General features: G+C 55.8%; 9 protein-coding genes across 9 annotated transcripts; 3 read left to right on the plus strand and 6 right to left on the minus strand.

The window, feature by feature from the left end:
* Positions 1-713: 713 nt before the first annotated feature.
* LTHEOB_2336 (Peptidase M48) lies at positions 714-2,128 on the minus strand (the record flags this gene model as incomplete). Its single annotated transcript, XM_035511137.1, has 9 exons — positions 714-754; positions 805-863; positions 918-1,059; positions 1,110-1,134; positions 1,190-1,430; positions 1,486-1,724; positions 1,783-1,791; positions 1,842-1,943; positions 1,991-2,128. The coding sequence occupies 9 exons, from the start codon at positions 2,126-2,128 to the stop codon at positions 714-716; spliced, it is 996 nt and encodes a 331-aa protein (XP_035364045.1).
* Positions 2,129-2,695: 567 nt separating this feature from the next.
* LTHEOB_2337 (mRNA capping enzyme) lies at positions 2,696-3,964 on the plus strand (the record flags this gene model as incomplete). The annotated part of the gene is made up of 1 exon (XM_035511138.1): positions 2,696-3,964. The coding sequence occupies one exon, from the start codon at positions 2,696-2,698 to the stop codon at positions 3,962-3,964; it is 1,269 nt and encodes a 422-aa protein (XP_035364046.1).
* A 489-nt stretch (positions 3,965-4,453) lies between these two features.
* Positions 4,454-5,495, minus strand: LTHEOB_2338 (Isy1-like splicing; the record flags this gene model as incomplete). The annotated part of the gene is made up of 3 exons (XM_035511139.1): positions 4,454-4,865; positions 4,952-5,322; positions 5,493-5,495. The coding sequence occupies 3 exons, from the start codon at positions 5,493-5,495 to the stop codon at positions 4,454-4,456; spliced, it is 786 nt and encodes a 261-aa protein (XP_035364047.1).
* Positions 5,496-6,220: 725 nt separating this feature from the next.
* Positions 6,221-7,814, minus strand: LTHEOB_2339 (Sporulation protein Rmd1; the record flags this gene model as incomplete). The annotated part of the gene is made up of 2 exons (XM_035511140.1): positions 6,221-6,649; positions 6,705-7,814. 2 exons carry the CDS (start codon positions 7,812-7,814, stop codon positions 6,221-6,223), a joined length of 1,539 nt encoding a protein of 512 aa, XP_035364048.1.
* Positions 7,815-8,345: 531 nt separating this feature from the next.
* LTHEOB_2340 (Glutamine-dependent nad(+) synthetase) lies at positions 8,346-10,849 on the plus strand (the record flags this gene model as incomplete). Its single annotated transcript, XM_035511142.1, has 8 exons — positions 8,346-8,378; positions 8,435-8,549; positions 8,597-10,249; positions 10,307-10,320; positions 10,390-10,493; positions 10,549-10,629; positions 10,681-10,715; positions 10,770-10,849. 8 exons carry the CDS (start codon positions 8,346-8,348, stop codon positions 10,847-10,849), a joined length of 2,115 nt encoding a protein of 704 aa, XP_035364049.1.
* Positions 10,850-11,217: 368 nt separating this feature from the next.
* Positions 11,218-12,477, minus strand: LTHEOB_2341 (Monooxygenase; the record flags this gene model as incomplete). Its single annotated transcript, XM_035511143.1, has 1 exon — positions 11,218-12,477. One exon carries the CDS (start codon positions 12,475-12,477, stop codon positions 11,218-11,220), a length of 1,260 nt encoding a protein of 419 aa, XP_035364050.1.
* A 2,098-nt stretch (positions 12,478-14,575) lies between these two features.
* LTHEOB_2342 (MFS transporter) lies at positions 14,576-15,927 on the plus strand (the record flags this gene model as incomplete). Its single annotated transcript, XM_035511144.1, has 2 exons — positions 14,576-14,672; positions 14,726-15,927. The coding sequence occupies 2 exons, from the start codon at positions 14,576-14,578 to the stop codon at positions 15,925-15,927; spliced, it is 1,299 nt and encodes a 432-aa protein (XP_035364051.1).
* Positions 15,928-16,663: 736 nt separating this feature from the next.
* On the minus strand, positions 16,664-18,794 carry LTHEOB_2343 (Zinc finger PHD-type protein; the record flags this gene model as incomplete). The annotated part of the gene is made up of 2 exons (XM_035511145.1): positions 16,664-18,273; positions 18,464-18,794. 2 exons carry the CDS (start codon positions 18,792-18,794, stop codon positions 16,664-16,666), a joined length of 1,941 nt encoding a protein of 646 aa, XP_035364052.1.
* An 862-nt stretch (positions 18,795-19,656) lies between these two features.
* LTHEOB_2344 (Ribosomal protein L37ae) lies at positions 19,657-20,181 on the minus strand (the record flags this gene model as incomplete). The annotated part of the gene is made up of 5 exons (XM_035511146.1): positions 19,657-19,720; positions 19,803-19,933; positions 19,989-20,033; positions 20,087-20,106; positions 20,163-20,181. The coding sequence occupies 5 exons, from the start codon at positions 20,179-20,181 to the stop codon at positions 19,657-19,659; spliced, it is 279 nt and encodes a 92-aa protein (XP_035364053.1).
* Positions 20,182-20,827: the final 646 nt, after the last annotated feature.

A 20,827-nucleotide genomic window follows, 5' to 3' on the forward strand; every position in this document is an offset into this window, starting at 1 on the left:
TACTTCCCAGTGATGAAGATGTTGATGTTTGACTGACCCTGCCCCGTTCGATACTCGCGCATAGTTCCACCGCATCCACGCCTACCAATGCATCTTCTTCCACTACGACTCTCAGCGGCTCTGCTTCCCCGAGTGCCTCGAATCAAGACTCGATCGGTTGTCCTTCGCGAACAGGGCAATACTACACGACGACCAACGGCTCGTTGACTTTCCTACAGCTCTGCGGCATCAACATATGCCCGGAGACGTGTGACATCGTGTCGGCGAGCAAGCAGCGGCTCGACAGCTTTGAGGAGTGCATGGATGCGTGCGCAACGTATAATAAGCAAATCGGAACGCAAAAGTGTGTTGCTGTTGCATGGGATTACCAGCAGGTGAGGCAGAGCTTCGACAAACTGTGTTGGCTGAAGTTGAGTCAAGCTCCGTTGGTGAGTGATGACCCACAAGATGGATTGACGGTCGGGGCGGTGGTTGTGCAAAGTTGACAGAATGCTTTCCCATGTTTTTATTCAGCGAATTTTCGTCCGTTATGGATGTGGAGACCTCGTTATCTCGGGCCGGGCATGCTCCATTACTTCCCCGGAAAACAGCAAACGCTCTTGTACTAGAAATATTAACTAATACTTTTCTTAAAAATATGTAGAATCTATGAGAACGAAGAGTCGGAGAGCAAACCATGAGCGGGGAATCTTGTGCCTTGAATGTGGCATGAATTACCAAGCGCTTGACCTGAATTTCCTTCGAAAAGCATCCGCTGCACGTCATATTAGAGAAAACGTCCCGCTCTAGATCTAGATGACTTACCGTAATCGAGTATCGCCCCGCAATCGCCCTGAGCTTGCTTCTCTCGAGCCTCCGGGAGCCTGCATAGAGAAATGAGCCTTGGCTGCACGATAGATTGTTTTCACGACACTTACCATTCCAAAATCTTTTGCTGGCGATTGTGGCTCGATGGATGTGTACTAATGAATTGAGGAACAGCAACTTGCTCAGCTTTCTCCATCCTCGCCCACAGAGCGGCGGCTTCTTCGGGATTGAAGCAGCTCTGGGCCATCATCACTGCTCCTGTGTCAGACATATTTCAAATATCCGGTTAGGCCAATACTCACTCAGTCCAATGAAATCAGCTTCCGACTAACGCATTTCTAAGTCAGCAGACTGGTTAAAAGAAGTGCATGTCTTCCCTCACCTCTTGGCTCCTACTGCCCGGCTTCAGGAATGTGAGATCAAGGAGCATCCTGGTGATGCCGCCAGTACCACCAAGGAAGATATCGATGGCAAGAGCTGCCGCAAAAACAAATATGCTTTGACTCATGCGCTCTGCAGAGTGGTGGGCAATGTTGTGGGCAATCTCATGCCCAAGAACTGCGGCAAGGCCGTCTTCGTTTCGGCAGATGGGCAGAATTCCCGAGAAGACAAACACTTTCCCACTTTTAAAAGTCTTAGCATGACGAACATTAGAGGGGAATCACACCATCCACTTACCCAGGAATCACGAAGGCATTCATCTCAGGGCTGTCGATGACATGAACCTCCCATCTCTCATCGTGAAGGCCAGAGGCCGGGATGAGGCGGTCAAGTACCCGCTGGACCAGTTGCACTCGACGATCCCAAGGTGGGAGAATTTTACCCTGATACTCCCGCATGACCTCGGCATACATTTCCTGAGACATACTCTTCTCTCTCTCTGGCGATACGACATTGAACCGCCGGCGGCCGGAAACCTGAGTGCTGTTAACGCAAAGAATTCACAGGCTTCATTTCCACTCTGGCTTTACATACGGGAACGACCTAGAAGCTGTTAGTCAATTTAGTATGACAAACTCGAAATACATTCAGACCTCGAGATTGTAGACGTAGAAGCCACCGACGGCAGCACCGAGTCCGCCGACCTCATAGTAGAATGTCGGCCGAGCAGCCCATCTAGTGAAGAAATTTCCGGTCTATTCATGTCAGAAGATGCATTTTGCTGCGAACTTCGCATACAAACCTTCTGGAATCTGTTGTACTGGGGACGGCGGCGATAGTACTGGCTCTGATAGCGAACGGCGGGCAGAGCTGAGGGTCTTCGAGCGGCCACAGCGGGACGGAAAGCGGCCGCCACGCGGGCGGAGCGGAAGGCCCACATGATGGCAATTTTCAGAATTGCAGTACGTATGGTGTTGTGTACCGGTCGTCAGCCTGTCTGATCAGTCAGCCGCGTATGGCCCGTGCGTTACATGGATGCTTCCTAAAGCAGTCGCATGGAATGTGGAATGTTGCCGCATTCCGACTTCTTTTTTGTTCTATCTTCTAGATTCGCTACATCCTTCCGACGGAGAACACCGTCTCTTCTTGCCAGCATATCGGGTTCTGCCCGGTTGGGCTTTCCCAGGGCATGCGCTGTCAGGGTCTCAGGGACTCCACGCTCCCGCCTCGAGGCGGGCCGGGTGACCTTTTCCGGCAGAGAACTGCATCAGTGCCGTCGAGGACAAAGAAGCGCCGTGGAGGAAACCGTTCGCCGGTTTCGCGACGATGAACACGCCTGGTCACGTGCGCCGGCTTTGGTCGCGGCTCTGAGTCGCGTCGACGTGAAGCTCCGGCTTGACTCGAGGCGGGCGCAACCACCCCATCACTACCGCAGGATCAAGCCACAACCACATACCCCGTACCGCTGTTCGCACCACGCGCGCTCTGATCGGACGCGCATCTCACGATGCCCATCCCCGAAATCCCAGGCGTCAAAGCCGACAGAGGCCTCGCCGAACAGTTCCGCGCCGAAGTTGCCCAGCTTCTAGGCCGCAAGAACCCCAACTTCCCCGGCGCCCAGCCCGTCTCCTTCGCGCGCAAGCACCTGCGCGAGCTCATGGAACATGACTACTACCTCTGCGAGAAGACGGACGGCATCCGCTGCTTGCTGTACTTCACCAACGACGGCCCCAACGAGATCCATTACCTCATAGACCGCAAGAACGACTACTACTTCGTCCCGAACCTCCACTTCCCGCGCCACGACGATCCATCTTTTCAAAGCTTTCATACTGGCACCATTGTCGATGGCGAGTTGGTGTATGACCAAGAGCCCGGCGGCCTGAAGCTGCGCTTCCTGGTCTTCGACTGCCTTGCCATCGATGGCCAATCGCAAACCGAGAAGCCGTTGGACAAGCGCTTGGGCTATTTCAGAATCATGGTGATGAAGCCGTGGGAAGAGCTATTCGTCAAGAGACACCCCGAAGAGCGCCAATTCCTGCCCTTCGAGCTCGTCTTCAAGGAAATGTCCTTTCCTTATACTCTGAGCTGGATGTTCAACGTCAAGCTCCCGTCGCTGAAGCACGGCAACGACGGTCTCATATTCACCTGCAAGGAGACGCCCTACATCTTCGGCACCGACGAGAAGATCCTCAAATGGAAACCGGCGCACGAAAACACGGTCGACTTCCGCCTCCGGCTCGGCGAGTTCCCGCAGCTCCTCGCCAATGGCAACGGCGCAGGCCCGCCCGAGCCCGACTTCGAGGCGAAGCCAAACTTCGACCTCATGGTCTTCTACAACAAAGGCGATTACCGGGTGTTCGCTCCGCTACATGTGACGGATGAGGAATGGGAACTGCTCAAGTCCATCCGCCAGCAGCTGGACGGCCGCATCATCGAGTGCTTCAAGGATAGCGAAGGGAACTGGCGCTTCAAGCGCGACGACGCCGGCAAGCCGCACTTCCGCGACGACAAGCACGAAGCCAACCACATTTCGACCGTCGATAAGGTGCTGGAGAGTATCGACGACGCTGTCTCCAAAGACGATTTGACTAGGAACGAGCAGAAGATCCGCGAAGCCTTCAAAAAGCGACAGGCTGATCGTGAAAGGAGAGCGAAGGAGGAGGAGGCCATGCGCCGCATGAGGGAGGAGAAGCGGAAGAGGGAGTCAGTAGGTGGTGCCGAGGGCGCGTTCAACGGCGAACCGGCCGACAAGCGCATAAAGCCAGAGTCGTGATCTGTTGAGGTCATTTCGTAACTGTTAAAAGGCGTTCTTACGTGGATCAAGCGGTGCATTTCGGAGGTTAAACTAAAAATTATACAGGTAGGACTGGGTCGGGGTTTAAGATGCGGCGTTTATGGTTTTGACTGATACCCCCTTCCTCTGTAGGGTTTGGACACAATAGTGGAGGCATGTTCTTTTCGAGACGGCTGCCCATTCAGCAATGAAAGGCTTTGTATAACTGGCAACGAGATAACGTGCCTGACTCGAAACCGTGCAATCTAATACGCTAATGGATGCTATCTGAAGAGCCCAGTGGCCTTCATTGAAGAATTCTCCCTCCATAATGCCTCATGGGTATATTATTACATGAAGCCTATTTCGGCTTCGACTCGATGATTCGAGCCCATCATCTGCCGTTTTCATTCTGTGCTGCCATGACCTCCCATGCCAACCAGCCGTCTTGCTCTTTCGATTCCATAGTGCAATCCCAAATTGGTAACTTTAACCACCGAGCTTGTCCAGCAGCTTGCGGCGCCTCCTCTCGACCAGCTCTTCCTGCACCTCATCCAACGATGGCAGTACCCAGCCTACGCCATCTCCCGCATCTCCGGGTAATTCCACCCACTCGTCTTCGTCACGACGACCCTTCCTGCCCTTCTTTGACGGCGCGTCCACGTCCAGATCGTCGGGCTGCTGCATGAGGTTTCCGAACGCCTCTTCCTCCTTCTGCCTTTCGTAAGCCAGCAGCGAGCCGTCTTCCTCGTCCAGGTTGTAGCCGTAGTATGACGCGTCAACGTTGCGGCGTAACTCCGCGCGTGTTGGGCCATCGTGTACCGACTGCGACTGCGGTGGCACCTTGGCTGCCTCGAAGAGCTCCTTGACACCCGGCAGTTCACGTGCTCGTCCGAAGTACCTACAGCAAACAAACAGCCGTCAGCGCGCCCAGTCATGGAGAAAAAGAGCCAACGACGCATGCCAGCCGGAAAAGAGTACACATACCTATAACCCTTCCCACCGCCTGGTATTTCCTTCCCGTCCTCATCTACCATCCTCCCCCCTCTCATGTAATTCGGCCCGCCTAAATTCCTGATCTGCACCTCCCACATGTGCTTCTCGCGCATGAGCTTGTTGATTTCATCGTTGAGGTCGCGGATCTGGTAGTCGGACAAGCTCTCGTCCTGGATGCGCGACACCTTGCGCGAAATCTCCTTGAGCACCTGGCCGCGCCACTTCTCGCACGTCGGGATCGAGTCGATGGACGTGATCAGCTTGGGCCGCCGCGTGCGCGAGATGTCCAGGATGCCCAGGTCCGCCGCCTGCGCCGCCCGGAAGCGGAACAGCATCGATTGCGCCTTCTCCGAATTGCGGGCCTACGTTGTTTTGCCATGATCAGCGTCGTTCGTGCGCGCGCAGAGCGTTTTGGAGGGTTGTCCATGATGTTTTGGAAAACAAGGCAGGGTCGGGCGCGTTTGCGGGACGCGCGCTAGATAGTAGCGCGCGGCCGGGCTGGAAGAAAATGAGGGCAGTAGGTAGGACTCACCATGGTGGTGGTGTCGTTCGGCCGGGACCGATTATGAGAGTACTATGTGGTAGAAATGGCGATCGAGGAAAGCGGCCCAGTAGTAGGTGTAGGAGAGGTTGGGAAGGTGGGCGGTGCGGTGTTTGGTTGTGGGTTGTTGAAGCGGGCTGAAGAGGGCGACCAGCTGCGAAGTGACTTGAGCTCTTGCCCTCCTCCACGCGAAAAACCGACCGGGGTTCCGCGCAGCGGCCGCCGCGCCGCGCCCCACCCCGCTCGGCGTGCTAAAAGCAACCTCGATTCTTACCATTGGGCCCTAGTAGCTCTACTTTCCTCTCAAGAATCCTCGCTTTATGCTTAAGCACAGCCCCGAACTCTGCTATGAAACGAGCTACTCTGACGTGGGAGCTAGCCCTCGAGAAACCTGTCACATGAAGAACGCATGTCCAATCACACATTCGGACCTGTCAGGTATTCAACTATCTCAGGCGTAAAGGATGTTTAGTCTCGTCTCCATTTATTTTCCTAATGATAACCGTGAATTCCCTACGCCTGGGCCTTTGGAGCACCGGAAGAGACGCTGACCCAAACAGACCCCTCATGCACCTATGTACCATTGCTAACGAAAGCACCCAGCGCTAACATGACACTTTCGGTCGCTTCCGACGCCAATACGCCCGTAACCACCAGACCAAGGACAGCCCGAAATATCAGTAAATGTACAGGAAAGTAGGGGCGTTGCTGAGGATTCCTCAATCAACACCCGCGTAGAGGTCCACCACAATGTTCACAGCCGCCACCAAAATCTCAGCAGCGATCAGGACAATAACAACCCATTCCAACAGCTCCGAATGCGTCACCGTGAGCTGGTCCTTCAGCACGGCGAGAAGATCCGCAATGACGTCGAGGCGCTCTGTCAACAGGCTAACACGCTGATCCATTTCCAGGTAGGAGCGCACAGCCTGATAGATAGGCTCGAGTTGCGGCTCGGCCCACATGAGCTCAGGCGAGTCGAGGACCGAACCCTGAAGATGGATGTTGATTCTCAAGATGAACAGTTCTCCGATTTGCATGTTGATCTCGCGCCGGGAAAGATTGACCTTGCCAGTGGTCGCAATTTGCGACGGGATGTCTTTTGTCGTTTCGATAGTATTGTCAACCAGGTCCTCGTAAAGCGAAGTCTGATGTGGATTCCATTAGCTTTCCACAGGGCTCGACATGTGGCGCTTCACTTACCTTGACGCTCTGGGCCAATGCGTGGCTGATGGCAAGTTTAGTCATGTAGTTTTTCTTGTCGCGCAGGCTGATGAAGTCGTTGTATATCCTTGCCTGGTACTCATGCGTGTAATAGAAGTTGAAATCCTCGGTTTGAACATCGTCTTTTGCAAGCTTTTCATTCTCAAACTTGGCAATTTCCCTCAGAAAGCGTTGTTCTTGCAGTAAAGTCATGCCCCAAATCACAACTGTGCCGTAGTTGAATAAGAATACTTCCGGGGTGTGCACGTGGGTATCAAAGTCTATCGAGTCTCGTCGAGAACGTGACGAATCAATCGCATCTTCGCTTTCCGTCTGGATCGAGCTTTCGGCATTGCCTGCTGTGCCGTCGTTGTTAGGGTTATGCAAGTCGATCAGGTCGACCCGCCGCTGCTCGGTGTTACCGTCAATCTCAACAGCACTGTCCGAATGTCTTCGCTCGGGCAGGCCGGTCAGGCCTTCTGGCCCCTGGCTGTTATCCGGCTCGGCCGCTTTCTTTCCCAGATTGTAGTCATAGGGTGTATAGACACATTCGTCAAAGAGCTTGGGGGCAGCACCCTTCGTCTTGGCCTTGCCCTTGAGGTACCTCATCAGACCATCCATTTGGTAAGAGCTGGCCGTGCAGTATGCTGTGACCCTCGGCAGCCTCTCGCGATCAGCCTTGCCCAGACGGGCAGCATCGCGGCGAGCAGTGGGCTCTTTGATGCGAGTGAGCTGTGCGTATACATCACGGCCGCTCTCCTCATCGATCTCGTCTTCGGCTTGCTCGGGATTGGGCAGAAGCTTCAGCTTTTGCACATTCCTCGTCGTCCTCTGGGGGCCGATTTTCGGGGCGGCCAGAGAGGAGGGAATCAGAGGAGCCCCTTGGCTGTTCCGACGGCGCAGCTTGCTGTTCAGGGCGGAGAGCATCGGCTGGCCTCCATTCTGCTTTTTGCCGACGGGCGAGATGGGAAGATGGGTGGAGGGGCGCAGCGGGGGCGCATTGGAGGGACTGCTGGTGGAGACATTTGGATTGAAGGTGACGCTGCGCTGAGGCTTGGCCGGCGGCTTGGAGGGCAGCAGCGGGGACGACTCGGAGGCGTTGGAGGCCATGGTCGGCTGGCAGTGGTCGGACTACCTGCGGCGAGGCGGATTGGCGCGGCGTGATGGGCTTCGCGAAGCCTGACAGACCATCGCGGACGGGGGTTGCAGATGCAGAAAGCAGGCGGTCGCAGGCAAGAACTGGAGCTTTAGCGGCCTAACGTCATGCTCGACTTGCCGCTGCCCGCACTGACCCCGCCGCCCTCCACCAATCCACGCGCCCACTCTCGTGCTGCACAACGTCGCATTCCAGCGCTCACAGACCGAGCCACTCGTGTTGGGAACGGTGAGTCCAGCTTCAGAACCGCGCGCCCCAGGGTCAATCGGTGCTGGGACCCTGCAAGGGTTCCCCCGCTGCAACGCGGCTGCCATATGCACCTATCTAACCCGAACCTTAAAAAAACACGCTGCCCAGTGCGGGCGAGATCGGCATCGCCTTGATATCATCTCCGCTTCGTACTCCATTGCATCCCTATCCTCCTCTCATCCCAGTCTTCTGACACGCGTGGTCTGTGCAGCACCTCTCAACACCAAAGACAAGCCATGGGGCACTTGACAACATTGGCTACGTGCCAGGTACCTATGCTCCGCGGCCGGTCTCCAACTGCCAATTACGCTGACGGCCCTCACAGCTCAACCAATGGGCTCTTGATTTCGAGGGCAATTTGGAGAGGATTCTTGAATCTATCCGGCAAGCCAAGGCTGCTGGCGCTTCTCTCCGCGTCGGTCCCGAGCTGGAGATAACCGGTATGCCTCTTTATCCCATTGCGGATCTTCGCCTGACGCTGGCCCAGGCTATGGCTGTCTTGACCATTTCCTTGAGTCCGACATCTTCTTGCACTCGTGGGAGATGATCGCTAAGATCCTCTCTGATAAGTCGTGCTACGACATTATCCTGGATATTGGTGCCCCCGTCATCCACCGCAACGTGCGCTACAATGCCCGCATCATCTGCTTCAACGGCCAAATCCTGCTCATTAGGCCCAAGCTGTGGCTCGCCAACGACGGTAACTACCGTGAGATGCGCTACTTCACGCCCTGGAGCAGGCCGTGTCATGTTGAAGAGTACTACCTGCCGAGACTCATCCAGAACATCGTGGGTAAGGTCAAGGTCCCGATCGGTGACGCTGTCATCTCTACTCGCGATACATGCTTGGGCGCCGAGACGTGCGAGGAGCTCTTCACCCCCAGCGCCCCGCATTCCGCCATGGGTCTCAATGGTGTCGAGATCTTCACCAATTCTTCCGGCAGCCATCACGAGCTGCGGAAGCTGAACACGCGCATCTCCCTCATTCTTGAGGCAACCCGGAAATCAGGTGGCATTTACTTGTACTCCAACCAGCAGGGCTGTGATGGCGATCGCCTCTACTATGACGGATCTGCCATGATTATCATCAATGGTGAGATCGTCGGTCAGGCCTCCCAGTTCAGCTTGAACGATGTTGAGGTTGTTACCGCAACTGTCGATCTAGAGGAAGTCAGGGCCTTCCGCTGTGCTCCGAGCCGTGGACTCCAAGCCGTTCAAGCGAACGCGTACCAGAGGATTGAGGTTGACTTCAGCCTCTCCGTTGAAGGTGGCGCGCTAGATGCCAAGTTGAGACCTTCCAAGTCTTTCAAGCCTTTCGTCCACGAGCCCGAGGCCGAAATCGCCTACGGGCCGGCGTGCTGGCTGTGGGATTACGTGCGAAGAAGCCGACAGGCAGGATTCCTGATCCCTTTGTCGGGTGGTATTGACTCTTGCGCTACCTCCGTCATTGTCTTCTCCATGTGCAGGCTCGTCATTGAGGCTATAGAGAGAGGCGATGAGCAAGTCATCAGAGATGTCCGGTCCGTTTGCGGTGAGCCTGAAGGGTCTACCTGGCTCCCGTCGACGCCACAGGAGTTCTGTGGCAGGATTTTCCATACCTGCTACATGGGCAGCGAGAACTCGTCCGCTGAGACGCGCAACCGCGCAAAGGATCTTGCCAAGGATATTGGCGCTTACCACACGGACTTGGACATCGACAGTGTTGCGACAGCTTTGAAGACTCTCTTCACCACTGTCACTGGCTTTGTTCCGCAGTTCAGGGTCCATGGAGGCAGTAACACTGAGAACCTGGCGCTTCAAAACATCCAGGCTAGGATCCGCATGGTCATTGCCTATCTCTTCGCCCAGCTGCTTCCTGTAGTTCGTGGCCGCAAAGCCCCTGGAAGCTTGCTTGTTCTCGGTTCTGCCAATGTCGACGAATCTTTGAGAGGATATCTCACCAAGTATGATTGCAGCAGTGCTGATATCAACCCTATTGGAGGAATTTCCAAGACGGACCTCAAGGCATTCATCAGATGGGCAGGGAAGTCTTTCGAGCTCCCGATCTTGGAGGACTTCATCAATGCCACCCCTACTGCAGAGCTCGAGCCCATCACAAAGGATTACGTCCAGTCCGATGAGGCCGACATGGGAATGACTTGTATGTTTTGTTGTATCATGTTCAGTCCAAAATGGCGATCCGCTGACTATGAATTAGATGACGAGCTCTCGGTGTTCGGAAGACTGCGCAAGGCAAGCAGCCCATTGCAAATGTCCTGATGGTCAGCTAACTAGTTACAGGTGCACAAGCTTGGACCTTATGGAATGTTTGAGAGGTTACTGCACGACTGGAGCGATCGCATGAGCCCAAGGCAGGTGTACGAGAAGGTGCGGAGGTTTTACTGGTCAGTGATTACCACCCGCTCCTTATATACTCCTACGGACTAATTTTCTGTTCAGGTTCTACGCTATCAACCGTCACAAGATGACGACCATCACCCCTGCGTACCACGCCGAAGCTTACTCCCCCGATGACAACCGGTACGTACATCCGACAAATCAATGAGATTCAGGCTAACTTGATGTTCGAAGATTCGATCTGCGACCGTTCTTGTATCCGGTGTTTAGTGAGTCATTCCTCTGCCGGTACGCCGGTGATTCTTACTTACCTTTATATTCAGGCTGGCCGTATAAGAAGATTGAAGAGATGTTGAAGAAGCATGAAGAAGGCGAGGCAAAGAAAGAGATCAAAGGAGAATAGAGGCCCATCTCATGCCTTGACGGTTCTTTAGCGGCAAGTGCAGAATCCACAGCTAAGTCCAAGTCGTTAAACATTTTCCTCTAGGTTAGAAAAACATTCCATCCTGCACGATTCGTTCTTTTTATGTTGCTGTGTTCCGTGTAATTGCAGCAGATATCAGGACGTATGTCGAAATTTCACAGCTACACAGCTTCTCGAACGCAGGCATCAGCTAGCCGTGCAAGTAGTGCGTAAACTTGCCTAGCATGCCTGAGAGACTGTATTCTTTTGCAGCCTCCCCCCGTGTACTCTTGAATGAATAAGAGTTGGAAGTAGCTCGTAGTTCTAGATGCTGACAATGTCCAGAAGATAAAGACGAACAGTCTATTCTATGGGAGGCTCTCGATGGCCCGTCTTTTCAGAACAGCGCAATCCTCAGTCAAACTCTCCCACGTGTGCGCATCATAACATGCTTGGCGGCTCATCAGAACGGCCGGTCCTGCCCTCTTCCTCATCTCCTTTTCGTACTCATTGATGGCCTCTTGCTGCTCCACCTCGCCGCTATAAACCTTCTTCAGCGCTCCGACCAACAGCAAGGCGTCCAAAAGGCCATGGTTCGCTGCCTCACCCCGATACATGGTCATTGCATGCGCTGCATCACTGGCAAGTGTGACCCGGCCATTCCTATTGTCCCACTCCAAGCAGGGCCAATCAGCAAGCTTCACTTCCGTGACGACGGTCCCCTCCGGAATCCCCTCCCACACCCGCCTGAGCCGCGGATCAAAGTGCCGAGCCCTCTGCTTCATGAACTCCAGCCTCGCTGAGTCCGTGTCTGCAACCTCGTCTTCTGGCCCTTCCACAGGCCAAGACATGTTCAGCTGCGCGCGGTAAGTCTTCCCCTGTTCCTGGCTGCCGCTGCTCTCCTTCTCCGTCGTTCCATTCGCCGCGGGCGGCGTCTCGAGCACCGAGTACCACATGAACGTCCTCGTTGGCGGATGCAGGCCCTGGAAGAGCAGCGGGTCCAGCGCGCGCAGCGGCGCGATGGCCTCGGCCGTCATGTCGACGGCGACGCCCGTGAAGCGCAGCGGCAGCTGCTCGTTGCGGAACGTCGCGGGCGCCAGCACCTGCCTGATGCGCGACCTGCTGCCGTCGACGCCGACGACGAGTCTACCCGTAGCAGTGGTGCCGTCTTCGAAGACGATGGTGGGCCGTTCAGCAGAACCTGAAGGCTGCACGACGACATCGACGACACGCGCGCCCCAGACGACGCGGTCCTCCAGCCCGCACAGCAGCGCAGCGCGCGCCTTCTCGCGGTGCAGGCGCCAGCGCCGGTTGGGCGGGATCTTGAACTTGACGGAGCAGTCGCGCAGGTCGAGGAAGAGGAAGTTGCCGCCGTCGTGGCCGCCGGCGCCGTTGGCCGGGTCGACCTGCGCGCTGCTCACGAGGCGGGCCAGCACGTCGTCCGGGAGCAGCTCCGGCAGGAAGGAGAGCGCCCAGTGCAGCGTGACGGCCCAGCCCTGCCTCCGCGTCGTGAGCGAGGCGTCGCGCTCGTAGATGCGGAAGGGGATCGAGGCGCGCTTGAGGGCTTGGCCCAGGGCCAGGCCGACGAGGCCGGCGCCGATTATGAGGACCGGTTGCTCGCTATCCATTTGGTAATTGGAATGGAGGAACGGAAAAAGAAGGGGGTTGAGGAGACAAAAAAAAAGATAGCCGTTACTCAGAAGTTTTTGCTGACATTGAAGTCATTTTTTCGGCGCCTGATGCAAACGGCCAACGGCCGTGGCTCCTGCCGCTTCTATCCGTCGGCCCCCAAGATACGATCCTGCGAACAAGGGTTCTACAAAGGCCAAGAGATGAGGTGCAGGAAAGATACGAAGTGAGCGGGAGGGAAACCCCGCTATGCGCACGGACCATAATTGAAGAGCTCCCATCGCGTCAGCATGTCTGAAAGCTGACACTTCGAGACACAGGCAAAAGCTCATCATTGTCATGAAGATTATCAGGGCTGTCATGATACAAGACTTTTGTGGCTAACCTGATTAAGAATTCCAACATTACACAGCACTCTTCTTGTTGGTCGCTTATATCCGGTCCAGCCTTTTATCCATTGTGGCCATATCGAAGTTCAACTGTCTATCATTGGCTGAAGTCACATATCAGCTTCCACGTAAGGGCCGAATTCTCTACCTGCAGTCAGAACTTCGAAGGGTAGGGCAGATTTCCCTAACCTCAACGACATGAACACCGATGCCTAGGTTCTCAGCCGCATACAAAGTAAGACCTCCACTATCACCGTCGCCGTCAGCTACCGACTTGTGCCCAAACACCCCTTCCCTATGGGCATCATTGACACCTTCGTTACACTCAAGCATGTCTACCGTTGGAAGGATAGGCATTGCAGGACAGTTGCCGAATAATAGCAACGAAGTGACAGTGAAGAAATTTAAAGGTGCGTCACACCCCACACCCATTCATGCACATGATAGCGCACATCGAACTCTAAGCTGGGCGCTCAGACATGTATTGCACGACTACCGGCTGGGTGGCGATGCGCCCTTGCGTCTAAATCGCCAACTTACGGCGTTCAATCGGGCGTTGGGCGGGTGTAGCACAGGTCTGTGTATGAGGTGGTCTTCCAACAATGGTGGCGCTTTTCAAGCAAGCAAACCTCTTCTGGAACACCGCTTACGTTCTTCTGGAGCCTTCTTCTTAAGGGTTTTCCTGTGCGTCTTTTTATGCACTGACTGACGAAAGACGGTGAGGCCAAGGAGGAATGTTAACACACGCTAATTGCTCACGCAAGGGGTAGGTCTTTGCGGTTATTAAGGCCAAGGGGCCAACTCACAAAAACCGCACGAGCATCATGCCACTGCATGCAGGGCCTCGGCTTGTTCGATGCGGGGTTTACCCCAAGAAAAAAAAATTCCATAGCGTCAAGCTGTGGATCCAGTCAAGCAAGTGATGCACAGTTATGCGAGCGGGGTTTCGCTTTGTATTATGGCACACATGCTGGGGTCGTGAATACGCGTATGCGCAGTAACAAGAAAAAGTGGCTTAATGCGAAGTTTCTAACCCTACCGCGGCAAGATACAGCGCCATCTGATCTTGGCGCGTGTCTCCACGTCCACTTGGCGATGCAAGCTGCCGGGTTGGCCACGGACTACAGGACCGGGGGATTGGATGTGTTCCACCAGCCAATGATACCGCGCGGCACGGATTTCCGATAAGTGCTTACTTTGTATCGCATATGCTCGTCGATCTTCTATACACCTTCCGTGTACGGACTTCGTTTGAAAAGTAGGGCTGAAGTCCAAATAAAGGTCCTTGATTCCTAGATAAGTGGTGCAGATACACTTCTGGGAATAGTCGCGGACTGTTTCGAATCTGAATTTCTGTTTTCTATTCCTTCTTCATTTTCACTCCTTGAACTTGGAAATTTGGAAGACAACTGGTGTCATGGATGAAAAGTCATTGCAGTCTACCTTAAGACCTCGTCGAGATTCATTGGATGGTGAATCTCCGGAACATGAGATCAACGAGAGAGCACTGTATCGAAAGATCGATCGACGGGTCGTTCCACTTCTTTTCTTGGTGTATTTTCTGCAGTTTTTGGACAAAGTTGTCGTCAACGTATGTTCAATCTCCACATGAAACGTCTAGTTGCTGACTTCTTTGTAGTATGCCAATGTACGTTGCGGCGCTCTGTCTCCATCTACTGTCGCCCACAACTGACGCATAGCTTAGCTCATGGGCATCCAAAAAGACTTGGGCATGAAAGGCAATGACTTCTCCTGGATGGCCACAGCCTTCTTCATCGGATTCGGAATTGCCGAATTCCCTCAAGGTATACGCAAGTCTTCTTGCCACCTCTCCACGCAAGCTGAGCATGAATACAAGGCGCGCTCGTGCAGCGATACCCGGTCAGCAAAGTCCTCTCGGCCAACGTCTTCCTCTGGGGCGTGATCCTCTGCTGCTCGGCAGCCTGCGTCAACTTCGCGGGGATCCTCGCCTGCCGCATCGCGCTGGGCGTGTGCGAAGCCGTCATCGGCCCCGCGCTGATCATGATCACGTCGACGTGGTACACCAAGGACCAGTCGACGCCGCGCTACGGCCTCTGGTACTGCGGGCTGGGGACGGGCCAGATCATCGGGGGCATCATCTCCTTCGGCGCGCAGCACGCGCCCGCCAGCCTGAGCTTCGCGGGCTGGCGCATCATGTTCGTCTGCGTGGGCGCCGCCAACATCATCGCCGCCATCCTCTGCCTGGCCCTGCTCCCCTCGACCGCCTCCGCCGCACCCTTCCTCTCCGCCGCCGAAAGGGCCCTCATCGCGCGCCGCCTCGCCGCCGACCGTGCCGGCACGGGCGCCAAAGTCTTCTCCCGTCGCGGCGCCGTGTCCGTCTTCGCGGACGCGCAGACGTGGCTGCTCGCGCTGCTCGCCCTCCTCACCACGACTCCCTCCGGCGTGATAACGACGTACTCCTCCATCCTGATCAAAGACTTCGGCTACACGCCCAAGCAATCCGCGCTCCTCAACACCCCCTCCGGCCTCATCTCCATCACCGCCACCCTCCTAACCACCTTCTCCATCGTCCGCGGCTGGCAGCGCACCACGGCCATCGCCCTCATCCTGCTCCCCGCCCTTCTCGGCGCCGGACTCATGTCTTTCCTGCCCGGTAACAAACCGGGGAGCCTCGCGGGCATCTACCTGGTCAACTGCACGACGGCGCCGCTGGTCCTCGTCTACGCCCTCGTCGGCGCCAACTACCACCTCGCCGGCGGCTACACCAAAAAAGTCACGGCCGCCGCCGTCGTGCTCGTCAGCTTCTCGCTCGGCAACGTCGTTGGCCCCCAGACCTTCCAGGCCCGCGACGCCCCCAGTTACCTGCCCGCCAAGGTCACCGTCCTGGCCGTCGAGGCTGCCGCCGTCGTCGTGGCGCTGGCCCTGCGCGCCTTGTACGTCTGGCGCAATCGGAGGGCCGATCGGGAGGGCGACGGGCCGGCCGGGTGCGCGGTGGAGAGACGGGCGTGGAGGAAAGGCAGGAGGGGGGCCATGGCTGGGGGCGACGAGATGGACGCGGGGTTTAGGTATGTGTTGTAGCGAGAAAGTGAAAAAGGGGGGCGCCGCGAAAAAAAAGTAGTGTGTGAGCGAGATGAATCGGTTGTAGAGTCCCTTCATCTCTCATCAAGCGTCCCTTGCGAGAGAATCTTAAGTTATATTTAAGTCTGTTCTGGATGCTACCGTATAGGTCACTTGCAATATTAGCTTTGATGCCAATGGAATTGGCTTCAGAACGTGAAATTTCACAGTCCGCAGTGTTAGTGCAGATTGGAGACAATGACTAGAACCAAGAGGGCTTTAAATACCCAAGGTTTGTATGTGGTAGAGCGTGGAAATGTGTATTGAATATTTTCGTGCTTACATTTCCACGGCGCGCTGCCCATTTCTTTATTCGCGTCTCGCATATTTCCCCCCTTACCGTCGAGTAATTTGGGTGGAACCGGGCCCGTCAGTTTCATCACTTTACCCAAAACATTCGCACGTGAGAGAAACAGCCTTTGTGGAATGATGAATTCGTCAGTGCGAATCCAATCTTGCTCTGAAAACAATAACCTCATCCAAATTCTCCAAATCTTTCCTCTGGAGATCAGCAAAGTAGGGTATCTAATTCGTTCGTCACCGTCCCTGGAATTCCACCGACCCAGAAGGACAGGAGTCCCAATACGCCGCGCCAACATGTGCATGTTCTGCTAATGCTTAGCCGTGAAAGAAAACGCCAGTAAACATGCCAAGCTCAAGACGACGCCGCGTCTATGACTTCTACCGTAAAAGCACCTTAAGAAGATCCGTTAACCAGTGAAACGCCTTCGCCGCTTGTAGAACTTTCCGCCATTGGTGACAGACCATCCGTCTTCAATGCTTTCACCGCCTTGTCTACCTCCTCGGAAGCCACCTGCTGCCACTTCTCCCTAGTCCTCTGATCTGCCAGGCTGGCCGCATCGCCAACCTTCTCGTACATCCTTCTCGATATGTTCATATTAATGTCCGTATACTCGTCTTTGTTGACTTCGTTCTTCAAGTAAAGCGGCTTCAGAGCTGCCTTCACCATGCGCTGGATCTCAGCCTTGGTAGAATACGACATGTTGGCACGCGTCGGCGATGCGTCTTTGGAACGAGGAGGGCTTGCAAGAACCGACTGCTGAGAGCCTCGCCGCTTTCTGGACGGCCTTTCACCACCATTCTCGTTGTATTCGTGTACGAAGCGGTCATCATCAGCAGGCGAATATGGCGCAAATTGTGGCGCCGCAGGGAAGATTGGTGTGATAGTCGAAGACAGCAAGGGAGAAGACGGTCGCGCTAGCGTCAGGGGCGGCGGGGTCATGGCGCGAGGGGTTATTAACCCCGAGCCGAGAGGCGAGCCAACAGGTGAAGACATCTGAGGGGGTGACGACGGCTCAGTTGGGTGATTTGCTGCATTTTGTCGTCGTGTGGGCGCAGGATCAGCCGCGGGCGTCGACGTCTCGACCTCTTTCAACAGCGACTGCAGGAAATTGGATCCCGAATTGTCCGGGCCAGCCTTGGACCCGGGGCGGCCAGGCGCAGATGCACTCGTAGAGGCGGTGACAGCGGCAGTTGGAACACTGCTGCGAGCCGCAGATGATGATTCGCCGTTATTGGCGGAGCCCGGCAGCGCCGTCGCAGTTGCACGGCGGGTGCAAGGGCGCTTGAGAGCTCGTTCCGGCTCAGGCTGGGGCTCGCTCGGGGATCCTGACGGAGAACGCCGCTTTCTCCTGTTGGCTGGGGTAGCGACTTCCCTAGCCTTCTCAAAGGCATTCCAAGCCCGAAGCTCATCCTGTGACTCGGGTGCTGGAGCTTCAGGCCGCACTCGTGCAGGTGCCAAGAGGGCAGCAGCATGTTGCCGGAACCTGGCAGCATTGCCTTGCCGCTCTGCTGCCCGAACTCGTGCCTGATAGGCGTCAATCTCCCGTCGTTGAGCTTCGATGCGTGCCTGTCCGGAAATGTCATCGTCAAAGGGAAAGTCGAGGTCAATGCCGGTACGACGGTTGACTTCTTGCCAGACGCGGGCCCAGGAGTCGGCCCTCCTCCTCCTGGAGCGAATTGCGCGTTCGCGTGGCGTCAGCCTAGAGGTGACAGCGGAGCGGTTGTGTTGCCGCTCACGTTCCCGCTCACCCAGCGCGAACGGATTTTCCATGCAATGCTGGCAATACCAGTCGCCTGCAGGCACTTCGTCCAGACCAGCGCAAAAGACATGGCAAGGACGGTCGCAGGAGTCACACAGCATCAGCTGTTCCTGGTCTCCAAAATCGTCGCACACCATGCAGGGTTCGAAGGAAGGCTCGAGCAGGTCTTCGTCGACGATCATGGTCGGATCCAGCTCAGCGACTTGCTGTTTGTCTTCGACTCCATAAGATGAAACAACTCGGCCTGTGGGGCGCAGCGTTAGTCGTGAGGTTTCGCGGAAAATAATACACCGAGGCTGACACAAGAACGCTGGAAAGACCCACGGACATGAACTGCAAAAGTGTGTAGATTGACCCATGGGTCGCCGTCGGTCGAACCAGTTCGTTGTCCAGCCGGACTGGTAGGGGTGTTCCTGCAACGGTTCACTACTCACCTCCTAGTTTAGCCAGAAGTTGAACCTCGTTGAAGCTTGCGCGGCAAATGGGGCAGCTGTTTGCACGCTCGACCCATGGCTTCAAACACTCGTTGTGCAGGTTGTGACCACATGGTAGGAGATGCGCGATAATTTCGTCATCCGGGGGCAGCTCGTCGTCGTCGGAAGCGGCGGGTTGTGGTGGCTTGTCGTGGTCGAGGGTAGCTTCGGTGCTCAGGTGCGCAGCTTCAAGCGAGCCATCTGCGACAGGCGGAGCTTGTTCCTCGGTCGGTGGCGGCTCGGAGAGGTCAGAAAGCAGGTCGCCGAGACAAACAATGCACGTCTCGGCCATGAGGGCAGGAGAAAGACAAAAGGGAGCAGGTGGGAGGAAAGCAGCGTGCGAGCATCAAGGTCGGCGGCGTTGTCTGGAGGTTTAAATGGAAGAGGTCGAGATGACAGAGCCGGCGCAGCGGGGATTATGAATGACGCTAAGACGGCCCTAGCCGCATTAGGCGGGCGCGACGGCCAGTAAGAACACGTGCAGTTGGGCCAATCGAACGCCAGCTGCACAAGGAGCTGCCTGCGAGATGATTTATCGGACTTGCACCAGGTGACTTGCGGGGGGGTGTGTGGAAAGGGAAAGGGCGAGAGTCAGCAATCACAAGCGCACCTGCAACACAGCGTGACAAAACCCTGACGACATGCGCGCGTCGCCCTTCACTACTGTGCATAGCTGTGTTCCAGCTGCCTACGTTTTACCGCCTTGCAGCCTTACCGCCCTGGTCTGCTGGCTTGCGCGCCGAGCGTCATTTAGCGCCCCGGCCATTTCGAGGAGCGATCCGACATTACTACTGCGGCCATGGCTCCAATACGATCGTCGCCAGCGCGGATCTCCTAGGCGCATCCAAGACAATGCGTCTGCCAACCGACTTTTCGGCCACAACCGGACATGAATGCGGAAAGGGGGATATTCAGGCGCGGTGCAGCCGTCAAAGGGCTTCGTCGATGGCGGGAGCACAGCAAGCCGGTCTTTACACATTTGGTGGCAGGGTTGTTCTCCATTCTTTGTATTCGTCCCGATCCGTGGTGAGATTCGGTCGTGATTTTGGGGTTCTATCGACTTGGATGTCGCCGCATGCCGTGTGATGACCGGAACCCTAGACAAAGAGAAAAAACCCAGACACCGTGTCGTAATTTTTCGCAAACCCACTCCCTTAAACCTCAGCAATCTCCCTCAGACGGCGGATCGTCGACCTCGTAGCGGCAGCGGCGGGAGTCCTGGTGCATCACAGTCAGCCTCTGTCCTCCGAACATGCCTCGTCCGCGTGTCCAGTGCAGCATGTCGTCCGCCGAAACTTACGAGACGGTGTAGGCGCCACCAGCGATGGTCTTGTGGCATGCCCTGCAGTTCCAGATGCCGACGGAGTTACGCTTGACGGTGGTCTTGCCGCAGAAGGTGCAGGTGTAGCGGGCGTGCTGGGTGATTTCCATCTGCAAAGCTGTCAGCTCCAGGCCCAGGGCGCGAAAAGGGCCGTTGTGCGCTTACCTTCTTCACCTGCTTACGCAGGGAAGCACCGTAGCGGGTGCCGTACTGGGGTTAATTCAGCATTTGCGGTACCTGCGTTCAGAAGCGGACGAACTGACCTTGCCGGTGATGCCGACCTCTGCGACAGAATTAGCGACTGAAAAAATCGGGGAGCGGCTAGGAAAATGAACATACTCTTGGTGCGCTTCGTCATCTTGTCGGTTGGTGTGTGAGGGTGGTGAGGTCGAAGGTGTGGGTTGTCTGCAAGTCGTCCTTGACGAGAGATTTTGGCCGAGGGCCCATTTCGCAAGAGCGGTTGTGGCCGCCAAGCCGTCGCGAGCCGCTAGCGCCCAACACGGACTAGCGCCAATCAGTCAGCACCTCTGCCATCATCTCACCTGCATCTGTTCAGCATGCAGAAACAGCCATGCCTCTCGTCAGGATTACCATGAATGTCTCCTCGCCCCAGAGATGGAAACCAATCGCATTGGTGTTGTTCCGGCCCGTCTGCATTGCCCGTGAAGGGAGAACGCCGCGATGTTGCTTCTATGACGTTACCGGACCGGCTCCAATTCCTCCCCGAAGAGACCTGCCATGCCTGGTTCTACAGCTGCTGCACTACATAAACCCAGAGCGGATAGGACTGTAGCTCTAGACCCCTCATTGCGTGCTCCTGATAGTTCCACTCGCGTGACCGCTCGTACTTTATCTTCAGAACCGGCTCAATTTCTCCGCTTCTGTGCGCTTCTCCGAGGTCACAGACCAGGTCTTCGTGGCGAGCTCAATTATTTATCTTTCCGAACACCTTCTACAAACAACCCATCTGATACCCAACGCAATTGACGTGTCTCAATCTCAGA

Source organism: Lasiodiplodia theobromae, assembly GCF_012971845.1.
Source record: "Lasiodiplodia theobromae strain AM2As chromosome Unknown scaffold_6, whole genome shotgun sequence".
In the NCBI taxonomy this organism is placed as follows: Eukaryota; Fungi; Ascomycota; class Dothideomycetes; order Botryosphaeriales; family Botryosphaeriaceae; genus Lasiodiplodia; species Lasiodiplodia theobromae.